Source organism: Acomys minous (assembly GCF_964271855.1).
Source record: "Acomys minous genome assembly, chromosome: 6".
Lineage (NCBI taxonomy): Eukaryota > Metazoa > Chordata > Mammalia > Rodentia > Muridae > Acomys > Acomys minous.
This window is the reverse complement of record NC_140487.1, coordinates 22793121-22820905: the sequence shown is the minus strand read 5'-3', so window position 1 is coordinate 22820905 and position 27785 is coordinate 22793121. Positions and strand designations below refer to the sequence as shown.

Here is a 27785-nt window from a genome sequence, read left to right as displayed (position 1 = left end):
CTTTGCAACGCTTGGAACTGTCAAAGCTTAAACTTTGTTTGATGTAGAGAGCTGTCCGTCAGTCATGACCTCTGTCAGACAGCACAAGTGTCTCTTCCAGTTGGGACAGGTAAAATGGGTGCAGAGACTATCAAACATCCCTGGGGGCAAAGTCACTCCTGACTCAGTGCAACTGCTGTAATGTCAACTTGGGGAACAAATCCATGTTCTTACAATATCATGTTTAAAGACTAAACAACAGAAGAATTAGATAAGCAACTAGTGATCGTTTATAATGTCCTCACCTTTAAGTATCCGTTGTCCTTTCTATTAACTCAAAGAGCTGAAGTCCCTATCATCAGTTTGGAGTTTGTCCTTTATAGCATTTGCTAGTAAGTTAGTTATACAAAAGGTGTTTTCCACCCAGGTACCCAGGTAAGCTTTCCTGTTCAACAGTTTAAAAAAAAGAGACATTTTCCACCATGGTGCTCGTAACTTTTCATTATGAAGAGCACAGTTTCGCCTCCCAAAGCAAGAGAACACAAGAGATCACCATGGCCAAGGGTTGGTAATGCTCATCCACGCAACTGCAACCTATCTTGGGATCTCCTGGGCTAAGGACGTGACGTAGTTAATTAACATGATGTAGTGAATATTGGAGAGGGTTTTATATGCTTGAAACAAAAGAATACACACACACACACACACACACACACACACACACACCTACCTTTAAGTCTTGGAATGCAATTTTAAACCTGTCTACTAACATATAATGGCTCTGATATGTAAACTTCAATGTGTCTTAAGACTTATTCTAAAGCTTTGTCTTCATGACGCATGCAGTGTTTTATTCGCTGAAGGCTAAGACCACAGCAACTAGCATCAAGTCATCTGGTTCTCTCAGCAGCGTGAAGGCAGAGAGGTACAGGCCAGTCCCTCCTATGTTAGAGATATTTTCTCCACACCATACCTCCAGTTCTGCAGAAAGAACTGATCAGGATGAATGCATTAGCTTGAAGACCATGCAGCAGCGCTATGAGACCGCAACAGCCACATGGAAACAGAGGTTATAAAGGAGCCTGAGACAGAAAGACACACAGGAAGCACCAAGAGATGGAGGCAGGGCAGATGAGAGAGAGGAAATCTCAGGGCAACCCCCTCTACAAGACAGCACGTACTCCCTAGAGATTTCTAGAGTCCTGAATCCCTGTCCCAGAAGGCCAGATAGATAAAAGTTCTCACAAGAGCCTTGCTGCCTTGCCATGAGAGCCCTCCTTTTGGAGGCCAGCTACAGTGGGTCTTTTTTTAACTTCTAATCTTAAATCCATTGGCCAGGGCCTAACGCACCAAATTATTCTCTTTTCTTGGCTGTAATACATCACTTAAATTTCTACCCTTTGGGCCTGTGAAATGGCTCAGCGGATATGCCAAGGCTGATGACATGATTCAACACTTGAGACCCATGTTAGGTAATGAGAGAACTAACTCCTTAAAACTGTTCTCTTATTGCCAACACACACACACACACACACACACACACACACACACACACACACCACATCACACACCACAAATAGTTAACACTTCTTGTGGAGAGGGAAGTGGAAAGCCACTGCTTAGTGCACACAAACTTTTGGTCTAGGATGATGGGAAAAAAATCATAAAGCAAGCATATATAAAAAGCAGTTGCCAAAAAAATGAATTATTTGATGTTGCTGGATTGTACGCTGCAAAAATAAGTTCAAAGACATTTATTTTTACAATGGAAAAAGAAAACCAATCTATCTTCTTAAAAGAAGACTAACATATCCTGTCTGTAGAAGCGTCTAAACTTCAGAATGAAGCAAATCTCAATAGCTGGGAGATTTCCCCTTAAGAGACTATATGTGGAAACCATGAGCCAGATGCTTCCAATATAGAGCAAAGGAAGAACACTGGAGATGTACCTAGAACACCTGCAGGCTCTGAAGCGCCTCTTTGAGGTCCCCAAGCATCCCTGAGTTTTAGCTTCTCATCACTTTATTTCCACCTCTGTGAAAAGACAAAACTAAATGCAGGATGGATTTGCCTATGTATCCCCATCAGAGAACCTGGGGCAGGGAGATCTGGGGGATGTGGGGAAGGAATGAAGACACAGGCTGGTTACCAACGGTCTCCATGTTTCAAGCAGTCAGTTTACATCTTAATAGCTGACAGCTGTGTCTGTGGAAGCAGATAGTAGGCATGGTGAGCCATGAAGATCATGTTGGTGATAACACCAACAGAAACTTAACACGTGGACCAAAGCAAGAACAGTTAGCGTGCTAAGCTCAACAGCTCTGCTACATCAAGGCTAAAAGCTGGATGAATTTCCTTCATGCTTCCCCAAAAGAAATGTGTGAAAACCTAAACAAGGAAACGCATGCTTATTATTCAAGTTTTGGACAATATATTAGCAACTTAAGATTAAACCACACTGAAGTTCTCAGTTGCACACCTTCAGGGCCCAATCTAATTTCTCTTGCCCATTATTCCCTTGTGCTTTTAGGTGCCCATTTCTCTGCTGGGTCTAGATGTTTCTGGCATACTAACTTTCACCTTAGGGTTATATTTAAAGCTCTAAGAATATTTGTTTTCAATTTTACACATTTTGGTTTTGTCGCCTTCTCTTTTGTTAAAATCTACTCTCTGAAATTTTCCTTGTGTTTTTCTTCTCATGTTTCAGTATTCTATCATCTTTAACTTCCTGCTTGATTTTTTTTTTCAAGGAGACTAGGGCAAAGAGGAAGGCCCAGAAATTCAGGAAAAGCCTTATACAATTAGCATATGCAAATAAACAGCTAACTGAGAGGAGGGCTGCAACAGCCCCTACACACACACACACACACACACACACACACACACACACACACACACACACACCCAGACCCAGAGGCTGGCAATCCCACTGGTGAAGCAAGGCAACAGCTTCCCGCGCACCACACCAGTGTCCGAGAGTGGCCTAGGGTAATCTGTATCACCGTAACACACACTCCAGTGGGGTAGAGACAAGGTACCCGCGCATCTGTATGTGGGACTACACTAATAAAGAACGCTGAAGAGTCCGAGCTGCAAGACAAAACAGCCCCAATTCTCTGTCCATTCGCCATTTTCCCTCGGAAGTTATTTTGTCCAAATGCACTGTCCCAGCTCAGGTCCCTTTTCTGGGACACACGGACCCCAGAACCCCTCCAGAGATACCCACTGAACTGCTAGTGTGGCTACCTCAACCTCTCAACTTTTCTGTCCATAGATGGATTCAAACACTGAAGATGATATAATCAAATCATAACACAGTTGGCTTTGCTTTTCCAACAGGCATAGCTGCCCTTCTCCCACCTATCATGGAGAGAGAGCTGTATACAGCCAAGTGAGAATTTTATTTGTTATGACTCACAGCAAGCACCTCATTAAAACTGCCATTTTACTGGGATTCAAACAAAAATAAATCTAGAAGTATCTTCTTCGTACTAAAAAAAAAAAATCATGCAGGAGTTTTGGCCTTAAATTTTATTTTATTCCAGTTCTTTGATGACCAGACTACCTCCTAAAGTATGTGACTGTCGATATGGTTTTCTACTATGTAAACAGAATACTCACCAAATCAGTAAACATCAAAACGTCCACTTTTATACCATGGCACAGTCTCAGAAGCTTGTGGTTTTAGGCACACAGTACTAACTTTCAGATTCCTTCAGCAGCCTCGCTGACAGCACCGGAGACGAGGGTTTTGCTTCGTTTATATTGAACATTGACCTTCTACTCCGTAAGTCATTTGTGATGTTTCAGAGAGCTCTGTTCTTAAGTTACAATTGTCCAAAATGACATACAGCAATGCTGTAGATATGCCCGAAACACACAACTCCCTTTAACTACCTTCTACAAGGTAAATGCTGCTTCCGTGCTTTACTGTGCAATCAGCAAGTGTTCTGATCACAGACACTGGCTTTGTAAGACATCTGTCTTGACCTACCACTCACTATACTCTCTAGTCATCAGCAGAGTGAAACTCCACCGCTCAGTTCTGTGACAGCTTCTACTCTTCTGTAAATCTCGTGTTCTGGAAGGAGCACTCCTCATGTAACTTTTCACATGTTTTGAGATTGGGTGGTCAGATGAACAACCAGTCCACAATCCATTTCCAGCCAGCAGGAGCAGTCAAAAAAAAAAAAAACACCAAAAAATACAAGTATGTTTCTGAGTGAGAGACATTCAAAGGACTACAGTGACTGCGTACTTTCAGTATGATTTATGTAACACTCCCCAAACCTCAAAGCTAACTTTTCATTTGAATTACGTGCACAAAAAGATTAGGGCTTTTCTGTAGGGATTTTTGCCTTTGCTTATTAGCAAGTGGCTAAAGGGCCAGACATCCTTCCTACTTATGAGGCCTCAGTGAAAATGAAAACATGTAAATGCATTTAATAGTACTGAGGGTTTTTTTTAAAATTAAGGTCATTGCGATGGCCGGTGCTGACTGTCATCTTAATAGAACTCAGAGTCCTTTGGGAGATGGACCTCTGGGTATGCCTATGGGAGATTGACTTGACGATATCAGTGGGCATGAGCAAGTCCATCTTAGTGAGAGGCCTGGCAACTCCTTGTGCAGGCAATCCTAAACTGCAGAACATGCAGAAAGTAGGCCGAGCACCAGCAAGCTTGCATCCGTTCCTGTGTTTTCACTGGGATATGATGTAACTCACCTCTTCAAGCTCCTGTTGCCTTGAATTCATCACCAAGATGGACTGTATCTTGAACTGCGAGCTAAAATCAAGTCGTCCTTTCCTTCCTTAAATTGCTTTTCTCGGGGTATTTTTTTTTTAATCACAGCAACAGGAAAAGAAAGTAAGACAGCCATATTCTTGCTGTAATGTCACTAATTTCTTCATTGTAAACCACCGTTTTCCTTATAAAAATATATTTCTAAAGAAACAAAATATCCAGATATTCAAAATAGTTTTAAACAACTTGATATGTTAAAAAAAAATCAACACAGAGAAACTGTCAGCCAGGTCCTGCAACTGATGGCATGACAGCTTAGGAAAACTCAGGGAAACCTGAGGTGTAAGGTTTTCTGAAAAATTTCATTTCCATCTGCACTCACCATTAACTAAGGGTCTAGAATACAGGGCAAAGGAGTAAAAGCCAGCTGACTTTGCTCACAACAGTAGGCCCAATCTGGACCAGCTAGAAAGTGACATGGGACCCACGAAGCAGAGCCACTATTTCCTTTGCTTGCCTTGTCACTAATCAGTAAGCCTTTGGTAAAGCTGAAGCAGCAAACGCTGTAGATGTTTGAACTCTGTTTCCTTCCGCTTCTGTCTGTTATTAGTTTGCACAGAGACAATAAAAACCAAATGAATTATAGCAGGACTGTCCCAAGAGGTAAAGAAATGTTTACTTATAGTCCAGAGCCAAATCTACTTCCTTAAGCTGAGAATTTAATAAAACACAGGATCTAATGCTATGCTAAACAGAATAGTTAGTTCATCCTAATGCCAGTTAATAAAAAAACAGAAAATAGAAGAAATAATTGCACACTTATTATTAGTATTTTTTTTAAAAAAATAATGGTTCTGAGAAATCCTCAGCATGGACCAAAGTCATTTGATACCAACAGACAGCTTGGCTGGCAAGAGAAACCAGGAAATGCTGACTCATCAAGAGCATATACAACCCAACTGTCAGCACTTCTCACGCCAGACTCAAAGGTGAGCCTCCTTCCTTTGACCTGCCACTCTTCTGCTTCTCACATGCTTAGTGCACAACTATGGAATGCTGAACGCAGGCTCAACAACAGCAAACAGCAACTTAAGAGCACCAGCTTCATGCATAGACCATCTATATGTGTCTAATAAAACCAACTGTCTGAAAAATACATACATAATCTACATATATATATACTCAATTATTTTTCATAATCCATATGTACACACATAAGAAGTCCATGACCAACAGAATGAAAACACTAAGGAGCAATCAAACCTTCTAGCTGTAAAACGGGTGTGCATGTGGGAGATAGTTGTTGGCACAGAGGTGTGTGTGTGTGTGTGTGTGTGTGTGTGTGTGTGTGTACGCATGTGCGCACGCACATGACCCTTGGTTCAATCCCCAGTATCAAAGATAATTATGGGCAATTTATTTTTGTCAGAATTAAACTGTTCTACCTCTAGTTTTCAGCAACAGAACTTGAAACGGTATCCGTACCTCAAAAACCCAGGGTACTTTTATCAGCATGCCCTTTATATTCACTTAATTGGCCAGATCTTTAACAGTCTAATCCAAATTATCTTTGCATGAATTAAAACGCTTGTAGCAATAGAGAACTGTATAGAAAACACTGCCCTAGAGCTGAGATGTGTGGTCTAGTCATTTAAACGTTGTGTCTTTATCTGTGAAGTGGGAGTGATAACCCTACCCTAGCTCCCTTCTTTGTTGCTAGGTGAACAGAACTGAAGTGGACAAAAGTCAAGATAAAAATGTAACGGGGCATGTAGTGGAGGGGGAGGACGATGGCGACCGACTCTCATTCTCACTGTGTAGCCCAGGCTAGCCCTGAATTCTGGGTCTTCCTGCACTTCCACACCCAAACTCGTCCATTGGGGAGCCTTCCACAGGAGCACTGTGTGTACAGGAGTACAGAACGGCGGCTCAACAACTTACTCATGGTTTGTCCTACGGACACTAACGTCTCACTCTGTTGTTTCCCAGGACATATGCATGCATATGAGGCTGGCGTCAACCTACAATTAACAGAATCAAATCTGGACTGTTCCGTGGTCTAGCTTAAGAGCAGGTCTGCCACTGGAAGCTGGCCCAGGATGCGGAGGCTGGGACGAGGGGCAGACTTCTTCCATGCAAGCTACCACCAGACTCTCAACCTGGACCAGTTATTCAAAGTCTCTCCAGGCCTATTCCGACCGTGGTGAAGAAAGAAGATGTGATTCATAGTAATTTGAGATCTGGGAATCTTAGTTTTATGTAAAAATGTGTTTACAAAGACACGGAGTCCTAAACTGCTGTAGAGTGTCCCGCTGTATCTGCCCGAACCCATTTCTTGATCAGAATTGCTAAGTAAACTCACCATGCAAAGGAAGACAATGTGAGAAACAAGGATGCAGAAAGCTGGGACAGACAGAGAAACAGAATCAACCCTATATAATATTGCTTGTCTTTAAAAAAAAAAATGCATCAACACTTCCTTCATTCAAGCCGTTGGTTTTGTTCCTAACTGCTTCCCCCAACATATCTAAGTGCGGCGAGGACATTCCCAGCTCTTACTGCCAAGTTAAAATGAAAACGTTCTCAGTCTAGAAATGATTGAGGTGGTTTTCTTTAATCAAATTAGAGCAGCCAAATGTTCCTTTCAAAGGTAACTGTCTACCCTGCAGCTGTATGCAAACTACCACATCAAATGTGAAGGGGGGAAATAGCAATAGAATTGCGTCCTTACAGTCCTAAGCTAGCTGCAGAGATGGAGAGACAAAAGCATCAGGGCCAGCTCAGAAGCACTTTCACAGGGAGCTTCCAGAAATGTGCTGACTTCACAAACTCCGAACAAAGTACTGAAACTTCCAGTATATAATTAGCTGGTTTAGGGAGGCGAGAACATGGGGGAAATTCCCCCTTTTAAAAACAGCTAAGCAGCAATAGATACCTTGAGTCATTTACCCTGGTGACCAGAGCCTAAATGAGAAGCATTAAAAGACCGGCTGAGACTTCACTGAAAAAGAAATCTCATAGACCTTGCTTTTTCACTTCCTGTCTCCATCAAAAACACACCACGGTGAGTAAACCTGAGTAGGCAACAAGCTTCGGCTGAGTTTGTAATGATTCATTTGCATGCAGAATTTATTCTTTTAAATCATCAGACATGGGAAATCCCTGCAATGAATTCATTTATAGTTAATTACGCCTCTAAAGTTTTCTAGTTTGTTTCCCTTAGGAAAAAAAATCAGTTTGCCACCGTTCCAAATATGATGTCACAATTATCTCTCACACGTTCCGGTTACCAGCTGTTGGCTTGGAGATGGTACATTAACAGTGTGAAACCTACAACACAACAAGGGATTCAAGCAGCCAGGTGCAACGGGCATTGAAAGAATGAGGCAATGCTTGTTCTACACTTATGGCTCCTTCCCAGAAGATAATACTGTCTCCCAAATTAAAAGAAGGCAAGCTACACAGGGCAGACAGAGCTCTCGCGACCTCCCTATTTCTCTGAGCTGTTGCCTTTTACCCTCTCTGTTCCTGGTAGCGTTTATGGACTCCTTCCTTGGTTCACCCTTCCTCTGACATACCAAACTTAAGGACGGCTGCAACAAGGAAACATCCTAATAGGAGTAAGCAGTCCTTAGGCTGCAGCCATTCTTCGCCCATTAAAGGAGCAAAGTGAGATGTTCACTGTAACTATTTGCCTCGAGTCTTTCTCAGACGGGGCTGAAGTGAAAGAGACCCAGCTACAGAAGGGGCACAAAAGCACACACACACACACACACACACACACACACACACACACACGACCGCACACAGACGAACTTCGCACTCAAGAGCTTAGTAAATTTTCTAGATGGATTAAAATAAACATCAGCAAAGAGGTAATGACCTCCAACGTGAAAAATGGATAAAATAAACCGAGGAATCTGGAAGTAGCTTTTATTTGCGGATTTAATCCCTTCATTTCAAAATCATTAATTTTGTTTATTTTAATACACAATATTATATCTATATGTATATGTAAGTTTCATAAATCAGTAAACGTCAACGACGTACTCAAATATTTTTATTGGCGTGGGTCCAGTGCTCTAGAACCTGCCATGAGGGTTCTGTGCAGGAAGCAGGAAGTAGGGACCAAGAGCCAGAAGGTGCAATGGGAGAAAAGGGAAAGAATACAGCTCAGAGAGTCTGCTGGACATCTGACACTTGATCACAGTGTCCCCATGGTCACACCCTCACGCTCAGCACTCGGGAGGCAAAGACCACGCAACAGTATGTGAACACTCCTGCATGTATGTCTTAACAGTTGGTTTTCTCATTGGAAAGCAAAACTAAATTCTACAAGCCATACCGCCCACCCCTAATTCCCTATTGCAGGCAAGCTTCTCAGAAACTGCCTCAGAAATGAACATCAGTTGAGAGGAAAAGGTCCATATAGAAGCTGTATTAGCTATTGTGGCTTTATTAAAAACTTAATGTAGAGCGGTAGAGAGGTGGCTCAGCAAGTTAACAGCTTCCTGTGCAACTGTGAAGACCAGAGTTCAGATTCCCTGCAGCCACAGAACAGCTGGGCAGGCATGACTGTTGCCAGCTATCCTAGCACCCCCAGGCTAAGCTGGCCTGGTAGGCTAGCCAGGATCGATGAACTCTGAGTTCACTGGGGAAACAGTCTCAGAGGAAAACAGTGGAGAGTAACTGAAGAATGCTGTCCCGTGTCAACCCTGCCCACTCCCACACTTACAAAAAAGTATGTGAACATATGTATGCACCGTACATGTATGAACAAAAAATACACAAGCACGTGCACATACATACCACACACACATGTGTGCACACACTCATGCAAAAGTAAAATGCTCCACTAGACACATACTAAGCAAGAGGGCTCACCACACACCACACACACGCTCGTGCACACATGCATACACACACACACACACACACACGCATACACACGCATACACACACATGTATGCACACACTCATGCAAAAGTAAAATGTACAATGGACACACAAAGCAAGAGGGCCCAGGCATCTTACCTGCATCAACAACCAGGAACTGGATAAAGACAAGCAACAGCTGGTTTAAGATGCTAGACTACAGCTGAGCCTTGGCTGCCCTGGCATTCTGTCCGAAGACAGTTTCTAGACCGCAGGCCCAGGGAAGATTCCAGGTTACAGTCTCACTGGGTGAACAGACAGAAAAAGCAAAGTTCAAAAGACAAGGAGAATACTGAAAGCCATCCATCAGGAAAGGTTCAGAAGTCTACATGGCATCTATCAAGCTCTTCTGAGCATCACAGTTTATGCATGGACATGCTGCAAGCAAAGACCAGTTGTGAGGAAAGAGCCCCACAGAGCTGCACGTCCAATGACTGCTAGAGCTTATAGAGGGCAAGCAAATCTTTTAACTTCCTACTTGTGAAAGAAGAGTGAGCACAAGAGAAGAATGCTGCTAATGCTAGGCTGAGCTAGTCCTAAAGAAAGCACCAACAGCAACGCGAGGAAGTAAACTAAGCCTTTGAAGGATCAAACTGAACCTCAACCCAACTTGACTGCCTATTACAAAGCCAACACTCTTTAAAGGAACACAGCAAAATCCAGCACTCACCAGTGTACCATTCACAATGTCTGACCCTCAACATAAAGGTAAGCATACAGGAGAACGTGGGCTATAACTAAGAGGAAAATCAGTCCCCAAAAGCAGATTCAAAAATGACATCATTTATGAAACAGCAAAGACATTAAAAAGATTATGTACATATTATAATCATACTCAAAAGACTTAAAGGAAAACACAAATAAAACAAGGCAAAAAAATGAAAATAGGCTATCAATGATAAATCAGCTGATTGGTAGACCAAAAGAACTGTTACTAAACTTTAAAAGGACTAAGATCATATGAAATATTTTCTAATTACAACAGAATTTAATTAGTATGAAAATATATGTAAAATCCTTTATCTGTTTAGTAATTCAAAAATCTAGGGATCAAAGAAAAGTAAGTTATAAAAATTTTAAATATCTGAATTGAATGAAACTATGATATACTAAAAATTGTAGGGAGCAAATAAAGTAACACAAATGCCTATATTAAAACATTGCTATTTTAAGCTAATGATAAAATAAAAGAGATCTAAGTATTAAAAGGAAGGCAGCAACAAATAAATGGTAGAAAAACAAAAGAAATCAACGAAATCAGAGACTGGTTAAATGAAAAGACAAAAGTTGACAAAATAACAACAACAAAAACCCACAAAAGAAGAACAAAAAAGGAGAAATCAGAAGTTACTAACATCAGGCATGAAAGAAGAAACTACAGACATTTAAAAGACAAAAGAATAAAAATAAGGAATATAGATCACTAAACTCAAATCCTAGATGGAATACGCACATTGCACAAACCCCTAAAGAACACCCTTAGAAGATGTGACTCACTGTACAGCACCTCACACCCACTAATGAAATCTATTTTGTAGTTCACAGCAAATACAGGTGGAAAACAATTATAAACAAATCAAAACTCACATACCAACTGTTAGTCAAGATGAGGACTTCCACATTGCCAAAAGAAATGATAGACCAGTTTGGAAACGTTTGGCAGCTTCTTTAAAAATTAAGCACAAAATTGTCAAGCCAATCAGCAACTCACTTCTAGATGTCTGCCCCGGAAATGGAAACATATGTTCTATCAGTGCAAAGGTCTATACATGAGGAGTCATAAGAGCATCACTTATAATAGACCCATCGTGAAAACAACACCAACTGACCATTGACATGTGAACTAACAAACTGTGGTAAAATCAAGTGATGGGAAAGAATGAACTCCTGGCAGAGTCAACAACATGGATGAATCTTAAAAATACTGTCCATAAAAGCAAAAACAAACAAACCAAAGCAAAACAAAACCGCCCTGCTGCCAACACACACACACACACACACACACACACACACACACACACACACACACACACACACACACACGCCCTGCTCTTTGGCTCCATAAGCCAGAAACTCAAGAAAGGAAAAAGCAGATGATGATAGGAAGAAAAGTTGCCACGCGTCCCAGAAAGGGAGGCCACTGACACCTGAAGGGGAATATTTCAGATCTTGATTAAATTGGCAGTCACATCTCATGGGATGCTTAGTTAGTTCAACGAAATAAAGCACAGTAAAGAGACCACCACATGCATGTCATGGTGTCTCTGAAGTATGCAGGTTATGACAGGCCAAAAGGACAACAAAAATACAAAGGCAATCATAAACTCCAGGAACAAAAATGGTACAAGAAAGTCATTCCTTTAAGAAAAAGTACACTAAAATAGGGCACAGTTTTAAACACATGATGCAGAATAAGAAATATCTAAAGGAAGGACTACAAAGATCTTCGTGAATTACAAAGTCCAATGTGTGCAGAAGAAAACAGAAACACCAACGATTTGGCCCTGCGTTGTACCCTCTCTATAGAAATAATAAATGTAAGCATTTTACCAATCCAGCGTTCAACTTCCTGAGAAGCAAAGAAGAGAACATAAAGCATTTAACAACCAACGGGCATTGCGTTGCTAAGGGACTGCAGAGTACAGGGAAGTTAGGGACCGTCTCTTTCTTATTAAACCAGTCTATAAGATAATGAACTTGTTCAGGATTATTATATGAAATAAAAATATTTTTTTTTAAATCTAAGAGGCAATAGTTGAAGGAAATTAAATTCTCACCTTTAGACTAGGAAGCCCAAAAATAGTGTCTGGAGTTTAGTATCAACACACAGAACTAGCTTAGTACCTAGATTTGTGAAGGCAGCTACCAGTAACGCCAAAAATACCATTAAAAGATGATGTTGGGGAGGGGGAAGGCTGGGAGGTACAGAAGGAGAGCGAGCGGGAGCCACGTTATTTTGGTTTTGGTTGGTTGATGTTTAATTACAAGCACTTTTGTATATGGGCCAAGTACTGTTACCATGGCTACAGAGAAAGATGACTGTAAATGGACGTGGCCAATTCTTTAGCCCTCCTTCCATTATGGTGCGGTACAGACTCCCTCCTCTTGAATCTGTGGGGTTTGCACTCACTTGCAACCAACAAATCTGACAAAACTGTTTTGGGGGACCCTGGTTTTTGTAACGCAGAGACACCACATAAGCCCGACTACTCGAAGGTTTTGGATCTCAAAGGAAGCCTAGGCCAGGTGTCTACACCCTGGACAAACACAGATCAAGCTCCCCGCTGTCTCTACCCATCCGCCAACCACTTACGTCGCCAGCCTTGGGAACACACACTGTTTACAGGAATCCAATTCCTAGCTGCTGCATCGCTTCCATCTGAGACATCTTGGGTAGAGGTCTCCGCTCTTACTGTACTGAACTCCCCCCCCCTCTACTACATCCATAAAATGGAAGAAAACGACTGCATTAAACCCCTAAATTTTGAGGAAACTCATGACATGACGACACTGATCTGAACAGCATCACCTTGGAATGTAACTAACTTGAAGCTGAAAACTTGCAACAACTTCCCTCCTCTGCAAATTTTGGTACTGAACTTGAGTAATATACTCTGATGAGTGACTGGGATGGCACAATTTTTTTTCCTATGCTATTCTTCCCTTCTTCTTGACTGAAAAAGTATTTCTACAGCTGATCATGGCCAACCGACAGCAGGGCCCACAAGCAAACCTAGAAGAAAGTGCATGCAATCCTAGCACAAAGCGGAGACTCTTAGGAGTGAGCACTTAATGCCTCAGCATGTAAGAGATCAGACAGCACGCCATCTATGCAGGAGCCCTTGGAGCTTATAGGAACCATAGGAAACCTACACCAACCATTTTTGCAAGAATTCTTAATCCAGAGATATGAAGCTGTGTCGTGTGTGTTTCCACCAAAATATGCAAATCAAATCTGAAAAAAAGATCATCTACAGTAAGTATCATGATCATTTACTATTACTGATACAAAAGTATGGCAGTGGGAGAATTTGCAAGGGAAATATCTCATGGCTTTATCTGCTTGCCAATTATTACGTTATCAAACAGCTCCTGTTTCCTATAGTCCAATTTACGGTCAAGGATTCAACCACATAGTATCGTAATTATTAGGCTGTCTCATCCTGAAGACATTTAAAGTACGAGGTAGAAAAATAAAACACCTACTGAAACCTCATGTTGATTTACATTTTATTATCAGTGGTCCTATTCTAAAAGGGTAAGATTTCATCACGGTTTATCCAGCCACCCATTTACTTACAGAACACTGTTCTGGGTACAGGAAGTAATGCAGTGCCAGACAGATGGAGATTCTTGTCCTCTTGGAAAGCTTACGCTAATGGCAAGCAGACAGTACACATTTCACTCTTGCCCATTCTTGTACCTGAGTGGGCAACCTGCTAACAAGTTAACCATCTAACAACAACAACGGTTGAAATAAGGTCCTCAAGAAAAGCAACCAGACTGTGTGATTTACTGCTATAGAATTCTAAGAGGGACACTCTGGCTTTATTAAGTATGCACTGGCTCGAGTGTTTCATCAACAGGGCAGATGCCACGCCACATCCAGGAACTTGGGACCTCGTTGCTAGCCCCATACCAGTGTTTTCTATCCTCTCTCCTTCCGGTGTGTGTATAGTCCCTTCAGACACATAGTTCTACCCTAGACTAGTCTCCACTTGCCTAATGATGGATTCAGCTCTTTATCAACTGATGCAAAGAATGTACCATCCTTTGTAAATGTGCTTCTCTTGACTCATCTCAAAAGCCAGCAGCCCGCCAGCCAGCTTCCTTCCAGCCCAGGTTGGTCTTGAACTTGCTGTGTAGCAGAGACTGGTTTTGAACTTCCAATCTCTCGTCTTCACCTCCGTTAGGATTATAGGCACGTGCCGCTATGCACTGCTGGGTTCTAGGCCTGGGATTTGTATGAATGAATTCAATCACGTACAGGACTTGCTGAGATCACCTTCTTCACCCCATCCATGTCTGCCACAAGTGGAGAGACATAGAGAGAAAACTCAACAAAACAAAACAAAACAAAAACCAAAAAAAACAAGATGTTGCTTCTGCAAAACTACTTGGTATATCTCTAATCCCAGTTGGTATTGGTGGTAGTTAGTTTAAAAATCCAGAAGTTCATTAAAGTAAATCCCAAAAGCTAAAATGATTTAGAATGACCAACAAGATGTTAAAATTTTTTGTTAACTAGCGTGTAAAAAACATGCTATTGTGAAAATTAGGTTAAGTCACATATTCTCCATCTATATCATCTCTAAAAGCATCTGTTCTTCTTGCAGGAAGCCCAGGCCCCATTCCCGGCATGGTAACTCACATCCATGTGCAATTCTACATTCTAGCTCCAGCGGATCCAATACACTCTCCTGGCTTCCACAGGTACACAATGCACAGACACACAAGCAGGCACAACACCTACACTCATAAAGTAAGTCCAAAAATGACCGTAAGTAAATAAAAATAGATTTATTAAACTCAGTACCTGAAGTAAAAGCCTATTCTTGGGTCCTTTGTTTTTCTTGTTCTGTTGCTAAATAAGTGGTGTAACACTTGTATGCCTTTTAAAATCAAAAGCACGTTAGGATAAGTAAATGTTTTATACCAACCATTAGGAATAGCCAACCACAAAGGTTATGAGATGACTTAGCAGTAAAGGAAGCCAGAGAAGAGAGGACTTGCTAGAAATGGGTGCCTCTGAGAAGAGCCTGGCTCTCTTGCTCAGATCAGCTCGTCCTACTGACTGACATAGCACAGAACATCTGAGGGTCATGAAGAGGTTCTTAACAGAAGCAGACTCAGAAAAGAAGCAGAGGCGCAAATGTGTGACATAAAATGAGTCACTCCGCTTGAGATTTTATAAGGTGTGAGGAAGGGTGAGCTGGCACTTGCTTGCCAGTCCTGGCACTCTGTGCCCAATTCTTGGAACCCACATGGCAGAAGGAGAGTGGCCAGTTCTTCCAACGTATCCTCTGCAGGTATGTTTATGAGTGACCATCATATACAAAGAGGGGGAAAAAACACGAATAAATACGTGTGGGAAAATATTGCAATGAGCTAGCAAGCGAAGAATCTAAGTACTCGCTGAGTTGTTTTAAAGCACGAAACACAAAAGGAATCAAGGCCCCATTTGAGAGATGGCAGGACGGTGTACAGACCTCCACATGGGGAAAGAAAGGATCCCACTAACAGACTGGACCACTCAGACGCGGCACCAAGTAAACTCAACATCAATTTCCAGCATGGAGGAAAGGCTATGTTCTTCTGTAATACTGAACCCCCTTCTTGCTGACACCCCGAGTGGGAGAGCCATAAAAACACATACATGCAGCTCACCTGTGCACATGACAGTTTTCTCTGTGAAGTGTATTTTCTGTTGGAGGGGCAGGAGTTGGTTTTGCTAATTGCCATTTTTGTTCAGTCTGACCTCTTCACAGTTTCACCTGATCATGTCAACCCACTAACGCCCAAGGTATTGGAATAACTTCTTCCTCGACTGTTGAGAAACGGCACCCGAGAGACATTATTTTACCCAAGATAACATTACTATTAAGTTGAGGGGACAAGAAAAGAGTCGAAGTCTCCACAGTTATGTCGAGAGCTGGGACTGACTCGGACATGAATCCTGGCGCCCCATATTTGACGACCTCCCCTTGGTGGGGAGGTCTGATGGCACTCAGAGAACGAATAAGCAGGCTACCAAGATGAGACTTGATAGCCTATGACCATATAGTGGGGGAGGATGTCCCCCTCGGTCATAGACCTAGGGGAGGGGAAGAGAGTGAAAGTGGGAGGGAGGGAGGAATGGGAGGATACAAGTGACAGGATAACAAGTGAGTTGTAATCTGAATAAATTAATAAAATTAAAATTAAAAAAAAAAAGAATCGAAGTGTCCCATTTCTAGTCCGTGAGTAGTACACATCTTACTATTAGGGGAAAAAAAGTCTAAGCATATCCAAACAAGGGCCACTGGTCATAATGACCCTTCAAAATGTCATTCATCGTCACCTGGTGGATCTTCCTGCATTTTGGAGGAGGTTCTCAAGCTTCAAATCTTCATTTACGGGGTGGGGCAGGGCAGAGACATTCCAGTATGTGACCACTATGTGAGTCACATTTCAACAAAGATGCTCAGTGAACAACTGCTTGGTGCCGGGAACTCTGCCTTCTCTGACATTGTCATCTCTTCCTGATAAAAACAAGCACTCACCCCACTTTATTTGACACTCTTTCATGTGATGCAATTAATCCAGGGGGCCCTCTTCTTAGTACCCCCTTTCTATGGCATCAGTCATTTGCTACATATGTCTTCATTTTCTTGTCACGAAGTATACATGATCACAAGACACCCTCTGCCTCAGGGAATCTACAACTAGGACGAGTTGAGAAGGATTAGCGTATTTTCTATAATAGTTAATATAAGGGAATAAATATGTTCTAACTGCCTTGATGGTGCACCAATAAGAGGCTTATTAAAGAGCGCACCACTCAAGGCTACCTGAAACATTGGCCCCGAAATACAGGAAGTGTTTCAGAGTGGTGGTGGGGGGGGGGCCCCGAGCTGACATTCTGAAGTTGATTCCAAGTCAAGTCAGAGGAACAGACGTAAGAAGGGCACCTACAAGAACCAGAAAGGCCAGTCTGTCCACAAGTAACAAGTGCACAGAGAACACAAGAAAATACCATCAAAGTCAGCATCAATCATGAAGAAATGTAAGAAGCATTTAGAATGTGATTATGTACTTGAAGGTGTCAATGCACCTCATGTATGCCTAGATTAGAGTTAACACCTTCAAATCTTCCAATATCAATATCTGCAAAACCACGACGACTGTGCCTTTTATGTCTATTGTTATTGAATGGCAAGTATACGTTTCCTAAATAAATGAAAGACAGTAAGTGAAGTTAGGCAGCCCCACACTGGCTATTCTTCCAGAGGACCCACATGAAAGCTAGTAAGCACCTGCAAGCCTAGTTCACAGGAAATCTGACCTCCTCTCCCATGCTCCATAGGAACCATGCGCGAGACACCTACATCACGCAGAGAAAACAACCATATACAGAAAATATAAAGTTCCTTACGAATAGCTACTAGCGAAGCAGTACTCTTTTACAACAGAAAAGTGCTGTCCACTGGCTTGTTTGCTCAAATGTGCAATAGGCAATTTATAAATAAATGGATTTCCAATGATGTGCGTTAAAACAGCAACTCTATCAACTGAAATCTAAATGAGAAAAAAAAAACCTGAGGAACATTTGATATGTGAGCTGAGGGTAAAGATTCTGGTACAATGACAGATTCATGTCACATTTGTCCCTAACACACATGAGCACTGATGCAGAAATTAAGGAGGAAAAAGATGGTTCCGAAAGGAAATCTTCGGAGATTGGTTTATTACTGCAAGTGAAACATTCTAACCACACCACATAAGTACACACAAATCCTGGTAGCTAATTCAAGAATGGCAGGAGATACAACAATGGGTCTTAAATTAATTAGAAGCACTATGGTTTTTGTTTTTGTTTTAAATAAGGATCTTTCTCCACAGAGAGTCACTGACCCGAGTCTTAAACAAGACGAATACCACAGGAGAGTTATTCAAATGTGTGTTTCCTTTTTAGAGACTTTACTTTTCCTTGAGTCCACAGGGAGGTTCCATGAATTCCGTGACGATAATTTACACACAGCAGAATACAAGCGCAGAGCTAAAACCTCAGCGTTACTAATTTCAACTACAGGAAAAGAATGAGCAGAATGTCACTGTAAAAATGTCTGTTTACTAAACAGCTCTGACGGCTGCAACTTTTCAAGAAACCAGGGACGGAAGGAACACACATACTCTACACACTGAAGTTTAAATGGAGACCGATGTGCTGCTTTTCCTGTTTTCACTGAGGCAAGCACCCCATGGACTGTTCACCCACAAACAACACTCTTATTAATAAAAACCAAGACCTCTGAAAGCCTGGCTTTAAATTCATAGTAAAAATTAAATATATTATGTTCTTCAAGTCGCATTTCTTCTCTCCTTTTAAACTGCACGTTGCTAAGAACTTTAAAAAGAAAAAAACTGAGAAACATCTTAATCACTGAGCTGCAAACCTCATTTTCCTTTGCCTTTTAAAAACAGTGACTAAATACTCTAATAATAGCTTAATGTGTTTAAAACATGTATGGATTACAGCTTCGTCTGCTGACAGGCAATCACCTTAGCCTCCGGAGCTAATGCTTGAATTTGAATCACTTTGTTGTTCTTCTAACAAGCTCACAGCTTGAGTTTATCTGTGTCTCACAGCACAGAATAGCATCACATACGAGTTCTTGGCTGAGCATCTTATACATTCAGCGACTGCAGAACCCTTTGAGTAGCCAACCGACTGCCCAGGTACCTTTCCTGTAACTGGATTCTAGTAAAGATATCTCTCTTCAACACCTGCTGAAATCAATGGAGCTCAGGTATTGGCGACGCCTTTTTATATAGGTCAACTTGTATGTCCCTAAGGGAAAATTTAACCTGCACACATTGAGTGACTCTCACTAGTGTTCTGTTTATCTGGTTCTGGTCTACCCAATCAGCGAATTCTTGTAACTAATTTGCCACAAACATAAGCAGCTTTGTAAAACTGGGCGGGCTAAATGAGGGTAAGCAGTGACTGACATAAGAACAAGAGACAGTCTCCTGCAGCTCAGACTGGATTTGAACTTACCAAGCAGCTGGCAATGATTTGAACTCTTGCCTCGATTTGCTCTAGAGTTTCAGTATTACAAGCACGCCCCATCACGCCTTGCTTAGACAAATACGTTCTTTAAAGAGATGAGAGGGGGAAAAAAAAAGGAAAGAAAGAAAGGCTGGCAGGAAGGAAAGAAAAAGCCACACAGAGTAGCGCACACCTTTAATCTCAGCACTCGGGAGGCAGAGACAGGCAGATCTCTGAGTTAGAGGCTAGCCTTGTCTTCAGAGCAAGTTCCAGGATAGCCAGGGCTACAAATGGGGGGGGGGGGAGTAAGTTCACAAGAATAGCGATTCCCTCTGACTTGTCCATTGCCCCACCCCCTTTGTTCTAGAAACTGTCCTCCATGTAGTAGGTCCTCAATATATATACTTGGTGCATAAACAGACTGCTGATAAAAAAACAAGTTGTAGTTCATCTCTTTGTCTTCGCTCAGGATGGCAAACAGAACTTACGTGCGGAATGCAAAAACTCCAATCTTAACAGTCTGAACCTGGCAAAGGCTCCAGAATTCAGGATTACAAACCATAAAAAAAGAGCAAATCTGTGTGTCGGACACCACTGGCTCAGGAAGCCTGGGTCTGGGACACATCAAGTGCAGGTAAGCAAGAATGAAGTCAGTGCTATCCTGCAAGCTCGGAGTGCTTTCACACCAACAATAACAAGGCTGCCTTTCTGGTAAATCTATCAAAACTAAATCTTTAAACTTTTGAAAAAAAACCTAATATGTTTATTGTGCTCCTTCAAGATTAGATGCTTAACTACGTTTGGGTAAGGACTATAATTATGATCAATTACTTATGGCTTGAAGGCACTTAAAAAAAAGCATCTGCCCTTTTAAGCAATCTTTAAAAACCCAGGCTTATGAGAGTAAAACTTACACCAGGAAAGACAACAAATTACAGATTTGGGGTTTCAGTTTTGACACTCTCCCTTGGAAGGAAAAGAACTGTCGTTTATCCTCAATTTCCTGACACTGCCCCTAAAACTATTAAGCAAACCTCTAAAGTAAGAATTGCTCCTTGTTCAGCCAAACAAACAAGTCATGGGGGCAGGTTAGTGCTGTGGAAAAAAAAAAAACCCAGGAAAGAGACCAGGAGGGGAATGAAGATGGCCCATGGCTCGTGGGGATGTCTTCATCAGTAAAGGGCCATTCCATTAATCTCATGGCGTATAGCCAGTCAATTCCCCTTGCGGATAAATTCAGGGTACTGGCAGCTTCTTGGTCCCTGTTTGATAACAGTTTCCTCCAAGATTAAAACATTCCATCCAACAGGAAGCTCCTTAAGCAGGAAGGTAAAAAAAAAAAAAAACAAAAGCAAAAGCAAAAACAAAACAAAAACAAAAACAAAAACTCAGAATAGCTTCAGGAAGGCCTTGAAACTGACCAGGTTCACCAAGTCCCTCCTCGCTATAAAAGCAGACAAGCCGAGCTTTCCTCTGAAGCTAGGTCAGGCTGCAACGACTCAGAGACCAGACCATTCATCTGCAAGCAGCAGAAACCAGCCCAGCTGCCTGGAGGAGGTTGAGACCAACTGAGGCAGTCTGGAAAGGGTTGCCTCCAACCCCCAAGCCGGTTAGCTATGAGTGGGCTGTGCAGTGTGCTCCTGTTCCCAGCATCGTGAGCTTTGTGGACTTTGGTGATGCAGCTGTCTTTGTCATTTCTGCTCTAGTCACTCCTCGTCCATATTAGTGTAAATAACCCCAAGAAAATTCATTGGATTAGTAAGCTGGACTCTGGTGGTATTTGTACTTTGGTCGGCTGTGGGCTCCCTATCTGGGATGCTGGGTTGAGTATGAAGCATCTCCCCCGGAGGAAATGTTTTGTCACACAACAATCCTGGAGTGTCCAAATAGGAATCTGACTTGTTCTGTTAAAATGTCAGATAAATGATGCCTGCCTGGGGACCTGTTCTAGGCCAAGGGTCTGATCATCTCTGGCATATGCATGTACCTGAAGTGCCTTGAAACTCAGAGGGCTTTCGCCTACACTCTTAACTTTATCCTCACAACTCGAAGTAGGTAGGTATCATAAGAGGTAAAAATAAATTTAGAAAGCATCCTTTCCCTTTGCTTCTAAGTAGATGCTCCTGAAATTCACAGCTCAGAATCTTATCCCGGGTGTCAACTAAAGCTGTCTAGAGACACACCAACCTCAGGAGGAAAAAGCAGGAGAATGGGATGAGCTAGCTAGCCAAACCTCACCACAACAAAGCGGCCCTCTTCTGTTATAAGAACTTACAATGGGCTGTGATCAAGGAACAGGTTATACAACAGTGTTTGTCTGGAACGATGTTATTTTATTCGCATATATGATAACAGCTCTCTTGATTGGACACTCCACAGGTAACAGGCAAAATCAAACTTGATATTAAATTCTAAGGTTGGAATTCATCCTTGGGCGCATCTTCAGCGACTCCTCTAGGATATAAGAGAATCAGCATGTGCCCTCCTCCTGCCCACCAATATCACAGACCTCCCTGAGGAATTTCTTTCCTTTTAAATACACACAAAGATGGGAACACACACGAACGAACACACACACACACACACACACGGTAATCCACTGCTTTTAGGTAAAACCTGACTTTCTAGAAGACTCCCTCTCCCATGTCTCGTTATCTTTCGGTGTCACCTCCCCCTATGCTCCTGCCACCTAGCTAAAGCATAGGTACAATGGGGTCCTTTCTTTACAATGTCTTTTTACTTATTTTATACGTGATTCACTGCTGCATTCTAGCCTGAGTCTGACTATACTGGGAACGAAGCACTACAAATAAGAAAGAAAGAAAGAAAGGAAGGAAGGAAGAAAGAAAGAAAGAAAGAAAGAAATCCCAAAGCAAAGCAACAATAACTAAACCCCCAAAACCACCCAGAGCCTGGAAGAGCAGTTAAAAACCTCCCAGAAGATTCCGTAGACTCCGGGTCTGTAGAGGGCTTGGTATTTCAAAGGTCAGTCTTGGGTCTCTCGATTTTGATGACTAATGTTAAATTGTTTGACTTTCTACAAAAATATTTAGCTGTGCTTGTTTACATAATTTCATCCCTGGGGCACACAGTAGGCCCATATTTGTTGTACACAATCCCTACAGGAATGAGAAGGCAGGATGAAGACACCGAGACCATCCTTTTCCTATACACCAAGAGCTGAGAATGGGGGAAATCATCGCCCAGTCTGTGGAGAGGTCTGTGCATCCCCTTTTTAACTTCAAGCTATGCATCTGTTTAAAAAAGAAAAGGATGAAAGGCACAATGGGGAAACCCCAGCATCTCGGAGAAAACACCATTATCCTTAGCCACACAGAAGCCTGCACACACACTTTCTTTTAATGCTAGTTACTTTGCAGGACTGATAGCTAAGAATGCCTTCCCACCCACTTGCACAACTCTTCCAGGGAAAACAGAGGCTTTAGAATCTAAAGAGCACCACATGGTAGCCTCACGTCTAACCCCTGAGAGAGGCAGCCTAAGCTAGCCCATACCAGTCCATAGATACTAAACGACACAGACAATCAGATAACGGCTTAAGAAGCCCTCCACCCCTTATTTATTTTCTTTTCCCAGACAGGGTCTTTTGTAGCTCAAGATGGCCTTAAATTAACCCTGGATCCCCCTGTTCAGTCTTCCCCTGTGCTCAACCTTGAAAGACATTTTTAAAATAATGTTTAACACTAGGCGTCAGCATTCAAATTTCTTAAACCATCAGAAGTCATTATTCTACGGCTATAAGGAAAAGAAAAAAAAAAAGGGCCACCACTGTGGGTGTGACTGGCAAACACCTTCTTACACATTTCTGCATTTTTTAAAGCTTTATTTACATTAGCCCTTACCCTTAAAGTTTCCTCCTAATTATCACGAGCTTTATACCTCTACCACTCTGCCTCTCAAAAATTCCCCCACTGATGGGAAAAGTTAGTAAGGGCTAGAGGGACGTTTCTGAGGTTGTCTGGTTTTGTCCCTAAAAGGCACCCAAAGCCCGCGGACCCCTTGGGACAAACAGAGCGAAAGCTCCTCAGAGTTGCTTGGCTGCAGGGAAGCCACCGCGGGTCTCCTTTTCTGCATTGCCTAGCAAGATTACCGGTTTTATTGGCAAAATTCAACTCTTGACTCTAATTGGGTCACCAGCGACCCCTTCCCCGCCACCTTCCCACATCCGACAGCCAGGACTCCAGGCTCACCTGACCACGTTGGGGTGCTCGAAGGTCTCCAGGTGCCTCAGCACCGCCACCTCGCGGATAGTGGAGAGCGGCATACCCTCCTCGCCGGTCTGCACCCGCACGCGCTTCAGAGCCACGAAGCGGCCGCCGTTCTTCAGGTCACGGGCCTTGAACACCTTCCCGTAGGCGCCCTCGCCGATCTCCGCCACGCACTCATACTGCTGGTCGGCGCGGCTCAGGCTGTCCTTCTCCATGCTGCCTGGAGGCTGCTGGATCGGCACAGAGGGACCGGGGTGCACACTCGCTGTCTGGACGCCTCGGGGACGCACGTAGTCGGACTCGCGGCCGCCGAGCGGGACAGAGAGAGCTTCTCGCCAGCGGGCTCAAGCCGGGCGCAGCCGCCGCGAAACTCCGCCTAGCCGAGTCGCCGCGCCGCCGCCGCAGGAGAGCGCCGATCCCTCCTCTTCCCCCTCCGCAGCGATTACATAGTCTGCCCACAATCTCTGCACCTAGGAGGAGGAGACCGGAGCACAAGGAGAAAGTGCGATCAGACAGCCCCGAAGACGTCCCCCGGGTTCCACGAGCTCCCCTCTACTAGCCCCGGCCCCTCTACCCGGCTGCCTAACCCGGCCCTGTTTCTCGGAGAAAAGCCAAGTTACTTTTCTTCCCCAGCAGGGCTCGTGCAGTCTTCTCGAGGAGAGGTTGCAGGGGCCCCTCGGGGATGTGCGCCGCGCGGGACGCAGCGGGACGGGAGGGGGCGTGCCGAGCAGCCCAGAGTGTGCCGGGAGCGCGGGGGAGGGGAGGCGCCGGGCGCGTCAATGTCACGGGCTCAATATTTATACCTATATCGTTCTAGGCTGCCCTCCCCGACTCCGGTGGCCTGGACGTGCGGGGGACCCGGAGTCCTGGGGGTGTTCGGAAGCTGGTGTGAAGGCGACGGGGATTCCCAAGTGTGGGGTCGCAGAATCGATTTGGGGCTCTCAAGACCCTGTAACCCGATGCTGAGATACGAGTAGGGGTGGTCAGACATCTGCTGGGAAATTGCTTCCTTTCTACTTTCAGTTTTTCTACCGAGAAACGTTTAAAAGAGACTTGCACACACAAATGGTCTTTGGGGCAAGGCAATCTTAATGAGAGATGGAATTCTGCCTCCGACGAGGAGGACCTCCCTGGTGGAAACTCAGAGAGGACAGACCATCTGGTAGGGGAGGGCTGGGGCTACTAAGGGTGGGAGAGCGAGGGGCCCTGGGAGGGGAGGGGAGGAGTGTCGTGTAGCCCACCCCCAAACAACCCCCGCCCCCTAGATCAGTAGGAAGGCAGGTCCCTCTCACTTTCGGTCGGCGTGTCCTGAAAGAGTAGGTAGCTAGCCCGTACCGGTCCTTAAGTTTTCTGCCGACCTCAACCTATGCAAAACCAACCGCCCATACGACGGTGGGGGTTGGGGGAGTAAACGTAGGTCTCCTGGGTGAGAGAAGGGGCTGCCCTAGCTTGGGTAGCGATACCGAACCTCCCCGCCGGGTGTCCGGAGCGCCTGGAGGTCGGTAGCCAAGACTGTCGCCCGGTTCCCCAAAGGCTGGAAGCCAGATCCCACGCGCGGTCCGGTGTCCCTTCCCCGTTTGGTTGTTAGAGATGACCTAGTGAGCCTTCCTGTCCCACGGTGGCCTCAGGCTGGGATGGACCTTGGTCCACGACAGCCGCCTGTCCGGAACCCTCGGCGTGCGTTTACCTGCCCCGCACCCCTCCTCCCCTGCTCGCCCTTCAGCCTGGAATTAAAGAACACATGGCGCGACCGTCCCTGGGTGCTGGCATAGCACCGCGCAGGCAAGGAGTCTCTCCCGGCTCCTTTGAGAGCTTTCCTAAAAAGCTGCGGAAAGGACCCCCAGACCTCGCCCGGGGGTCCGAGCCAGGTCGAGGGCCACACAGGTAGCGGGAGCAAAGGCTTCGGCGCCCGCCTTCCCCCTCGGGCCGTGTCCAGCCCAGGCTCCCGGAGGCAGCAGTCTGCCTCCCGCGGGCCTGCACCCCCCAGACTGGAGTGGCGGTGCCTAGCCCCCTCCCCTCCTCCACTTTTTTGTTGTTGTTGTTGCTTTCCCACGCTGGCTGAATGTGACTTGACCCCATTTCAAAAAAGTTTGACATAGTGCTTCAACATTTCCGCATTCCTCCGCGACTACAAAGGCTGCAGCCGCCTCCTTCTGCTTTCTGTCTCTGCTCTCTGTCTTCACACTCAATGAAATCCTTCATGAGCCTCTCCCGAAGCCTTGCCAAACGCCGCAAGGGTCGCCACCAGCTCAGCGAGGGGAGGCCGCCTGCGGGACCACGACTCGCGCGTGTGCGCATACGCAGATGCGCCCGCGCAGATACGCCCACGTGCACTGGGACGAGTGCTCCGCAGAGCCCTGGGCTGCTCTTGGCCGGGGTGTGCATTTCAACTGCAAAGCTTTAAATAAGAAAAGTAAACTTGGGGCGTGAGGCAAGAGTGCGCGCTCACGGGGCTTCAACCCCGGTGGGCTGCGTGCACTCCTCCGTGAATAACACGCCCGAGGGGTCTTCAGTAGGAAGCCGGCGCAAACGTTTATTCCTTCGTGGGGAAGATGGAGCCCATACCCACACCTCGGGAGGCTGCAGAGGGAACTTGCATAGGGGACATAAATGTGGGGCGCGGAAACAAATTCTCAACCACGGAATTCCACCCGGACGGTGCATTTTCGACCTTAAATAAATGTGACTGTCCAAGCAGATTCAGTTCGGAGAAGCTCGATGAGTCGTGACCGTACGGGTGTTTGTGCACACGAATCTGTTCAAGCTGGCACAGGACCCTAGTGTCGGAGCGTCCCCGGTGTGGGAGGTCCCTCTCGAGACCTCTAGCTCCCCCCAGCTGACCCCCATAACCTACCCAGTCTCAGCTCCTAAGGGGTTAACCCAAGCAGATTCCAAGGGGCCACACAACCCCCACCCCTTACCCTCACCCACCCGCGTCCTCGCACGGGACCCCCGACCCTCAGCCCACCCACGCGTCGTCCCTTACCTGCGGTCCAGGGGCGCAGACCTCCTGCGAAGCTGGAGTGTCAGTCGGCCCCCGCACGTGCTCGCCCCGCCGAGCAGGTAACTGACTGCCGCCCAAGCAAGCGCTCTGCGGGCAGGGGGTGGGCGCAACGGCGGAGGGAGGCGGGCGGAGGGCGGGCGGAGGGCGGGCGGAGGGCGCCGCCCGCGGGGAGGCCGGGGAGGCTCGTGGGCCTCGGGGCTCTGTCCGCGGCTGGGGGCCGAAGTGAAGGAGGCTGTGCGGCGGGGCGGGGACCTGAGAGCCTGGGGGCCCGAGACCCACTCGGCGGCGAGTGTGCAAATTAAAGCTTTCCGGAGCAAGCCAGCCGAGGCCCGGCCCTGGGCTTGCTCCCCAGCGATCGGCTCGGAACGGGGGCCCCCGGAGGGCGGGGGGGGGGAGTTAAATGAAAATTTCCGGTTCTCACTGCAGCCGCTCCAGTGGGGGATCTTGAGACTAAAATAAGTCGCGTGAAAGGGACCGAGTGGGATGTGTCGTCGGAGCCGGCAGGGTTTCTACACCCATGATCTCCAGAGTTGGGGTTTTGGCAGGATGAAGGAGGGGGGAGGTATCAGTCAGATGAGGACGGATGAGAAAAACACAAAACAACAGTAATTATGAGGAGGGCCATGGGGTGATAGATAGCAACACTTTCCTACAGGCAAAAGTCGGACCTTATGGGGGGAGGTGGCGGCGGAGAAGATTGGCAGGATGCCTTGCAGAAAAGAAAATACTAATCTGTCCAAGCACTTTTCACTTTCAGCTTGAGCTACATTTGTTTTGTTTTTCTCTCACTTCCTTTCGGCCTTACAAAGCCCTATCTTTTCCTTTTGGACAGAGGCTATGGTTTGGAAATTGCCAGGCACTCTTGTGGTTAACGATCTACTTGAAGGGGCTGGCGGGGTCACAATTATTAAGTGGCTAGAAACTGTTGAGGGCTCACTAAGGTATTTCTGGGTAGCTAAAAATATTCAATTTCAGGTTTGTTTGTTTGTTTTTTTTTTAAAGAACAACTGCAAGATAATAGACACTCGCACACATAAAGAGAAGTGCTTAATTTAAGAACTGTGTTGGGATTTTGAAATTTGAAACTTTGTAAGAATGTCTCCTTTACCTGAGAAAATTTGGATGCAATTAAGTCAGGTGAAAA

At 44.9% G+C, this 27785-nt stretch overlaps 1 protein-coding gene across 6 annotated transcripts in view; it reads right to left on the bottom strand.

Annotated features, from left to right (window-relative positions):
* CDK6 (cyclin dependent kinase 6) overlaps window positions 1-27005 on the bottom strand; it is a 200764-nt gene extending 173759 nt beyond the window's left edge. Inside the window, exons 1-4 of one of the 6 annotated variants that reach the window (XM_084784971.1) lie at window positions 26624-27005; window positions 25106-26414; window positions 24441-24599; window positions 23620-24107 (exon numbers count right to left, since the gene is read on the bottom strand). In XM_084784971.1, coding sequence (XP_084641097.1) covers window positions 23620-23852 — 233 coding nt within the window. In that variant the 5' untranslated portion in view covers window positions 23853-24107; window positions 24441-24599; window positions 25106-26414; window positions 26624-27005. Of the gene's footprint in view, window positions 1-23619; window positions 24108-24257; window positions 24385-24440; window positions 26415-26623 lie in introns of those variants that run through there. The other 5 variants (XM_084784968.1, XM_084784970.1, XM_084784973.1 and 2 more) reach the window with 5 other exon arrangements.
* Window positions 27006-27785: the final 780 nt, after the last annotated feature.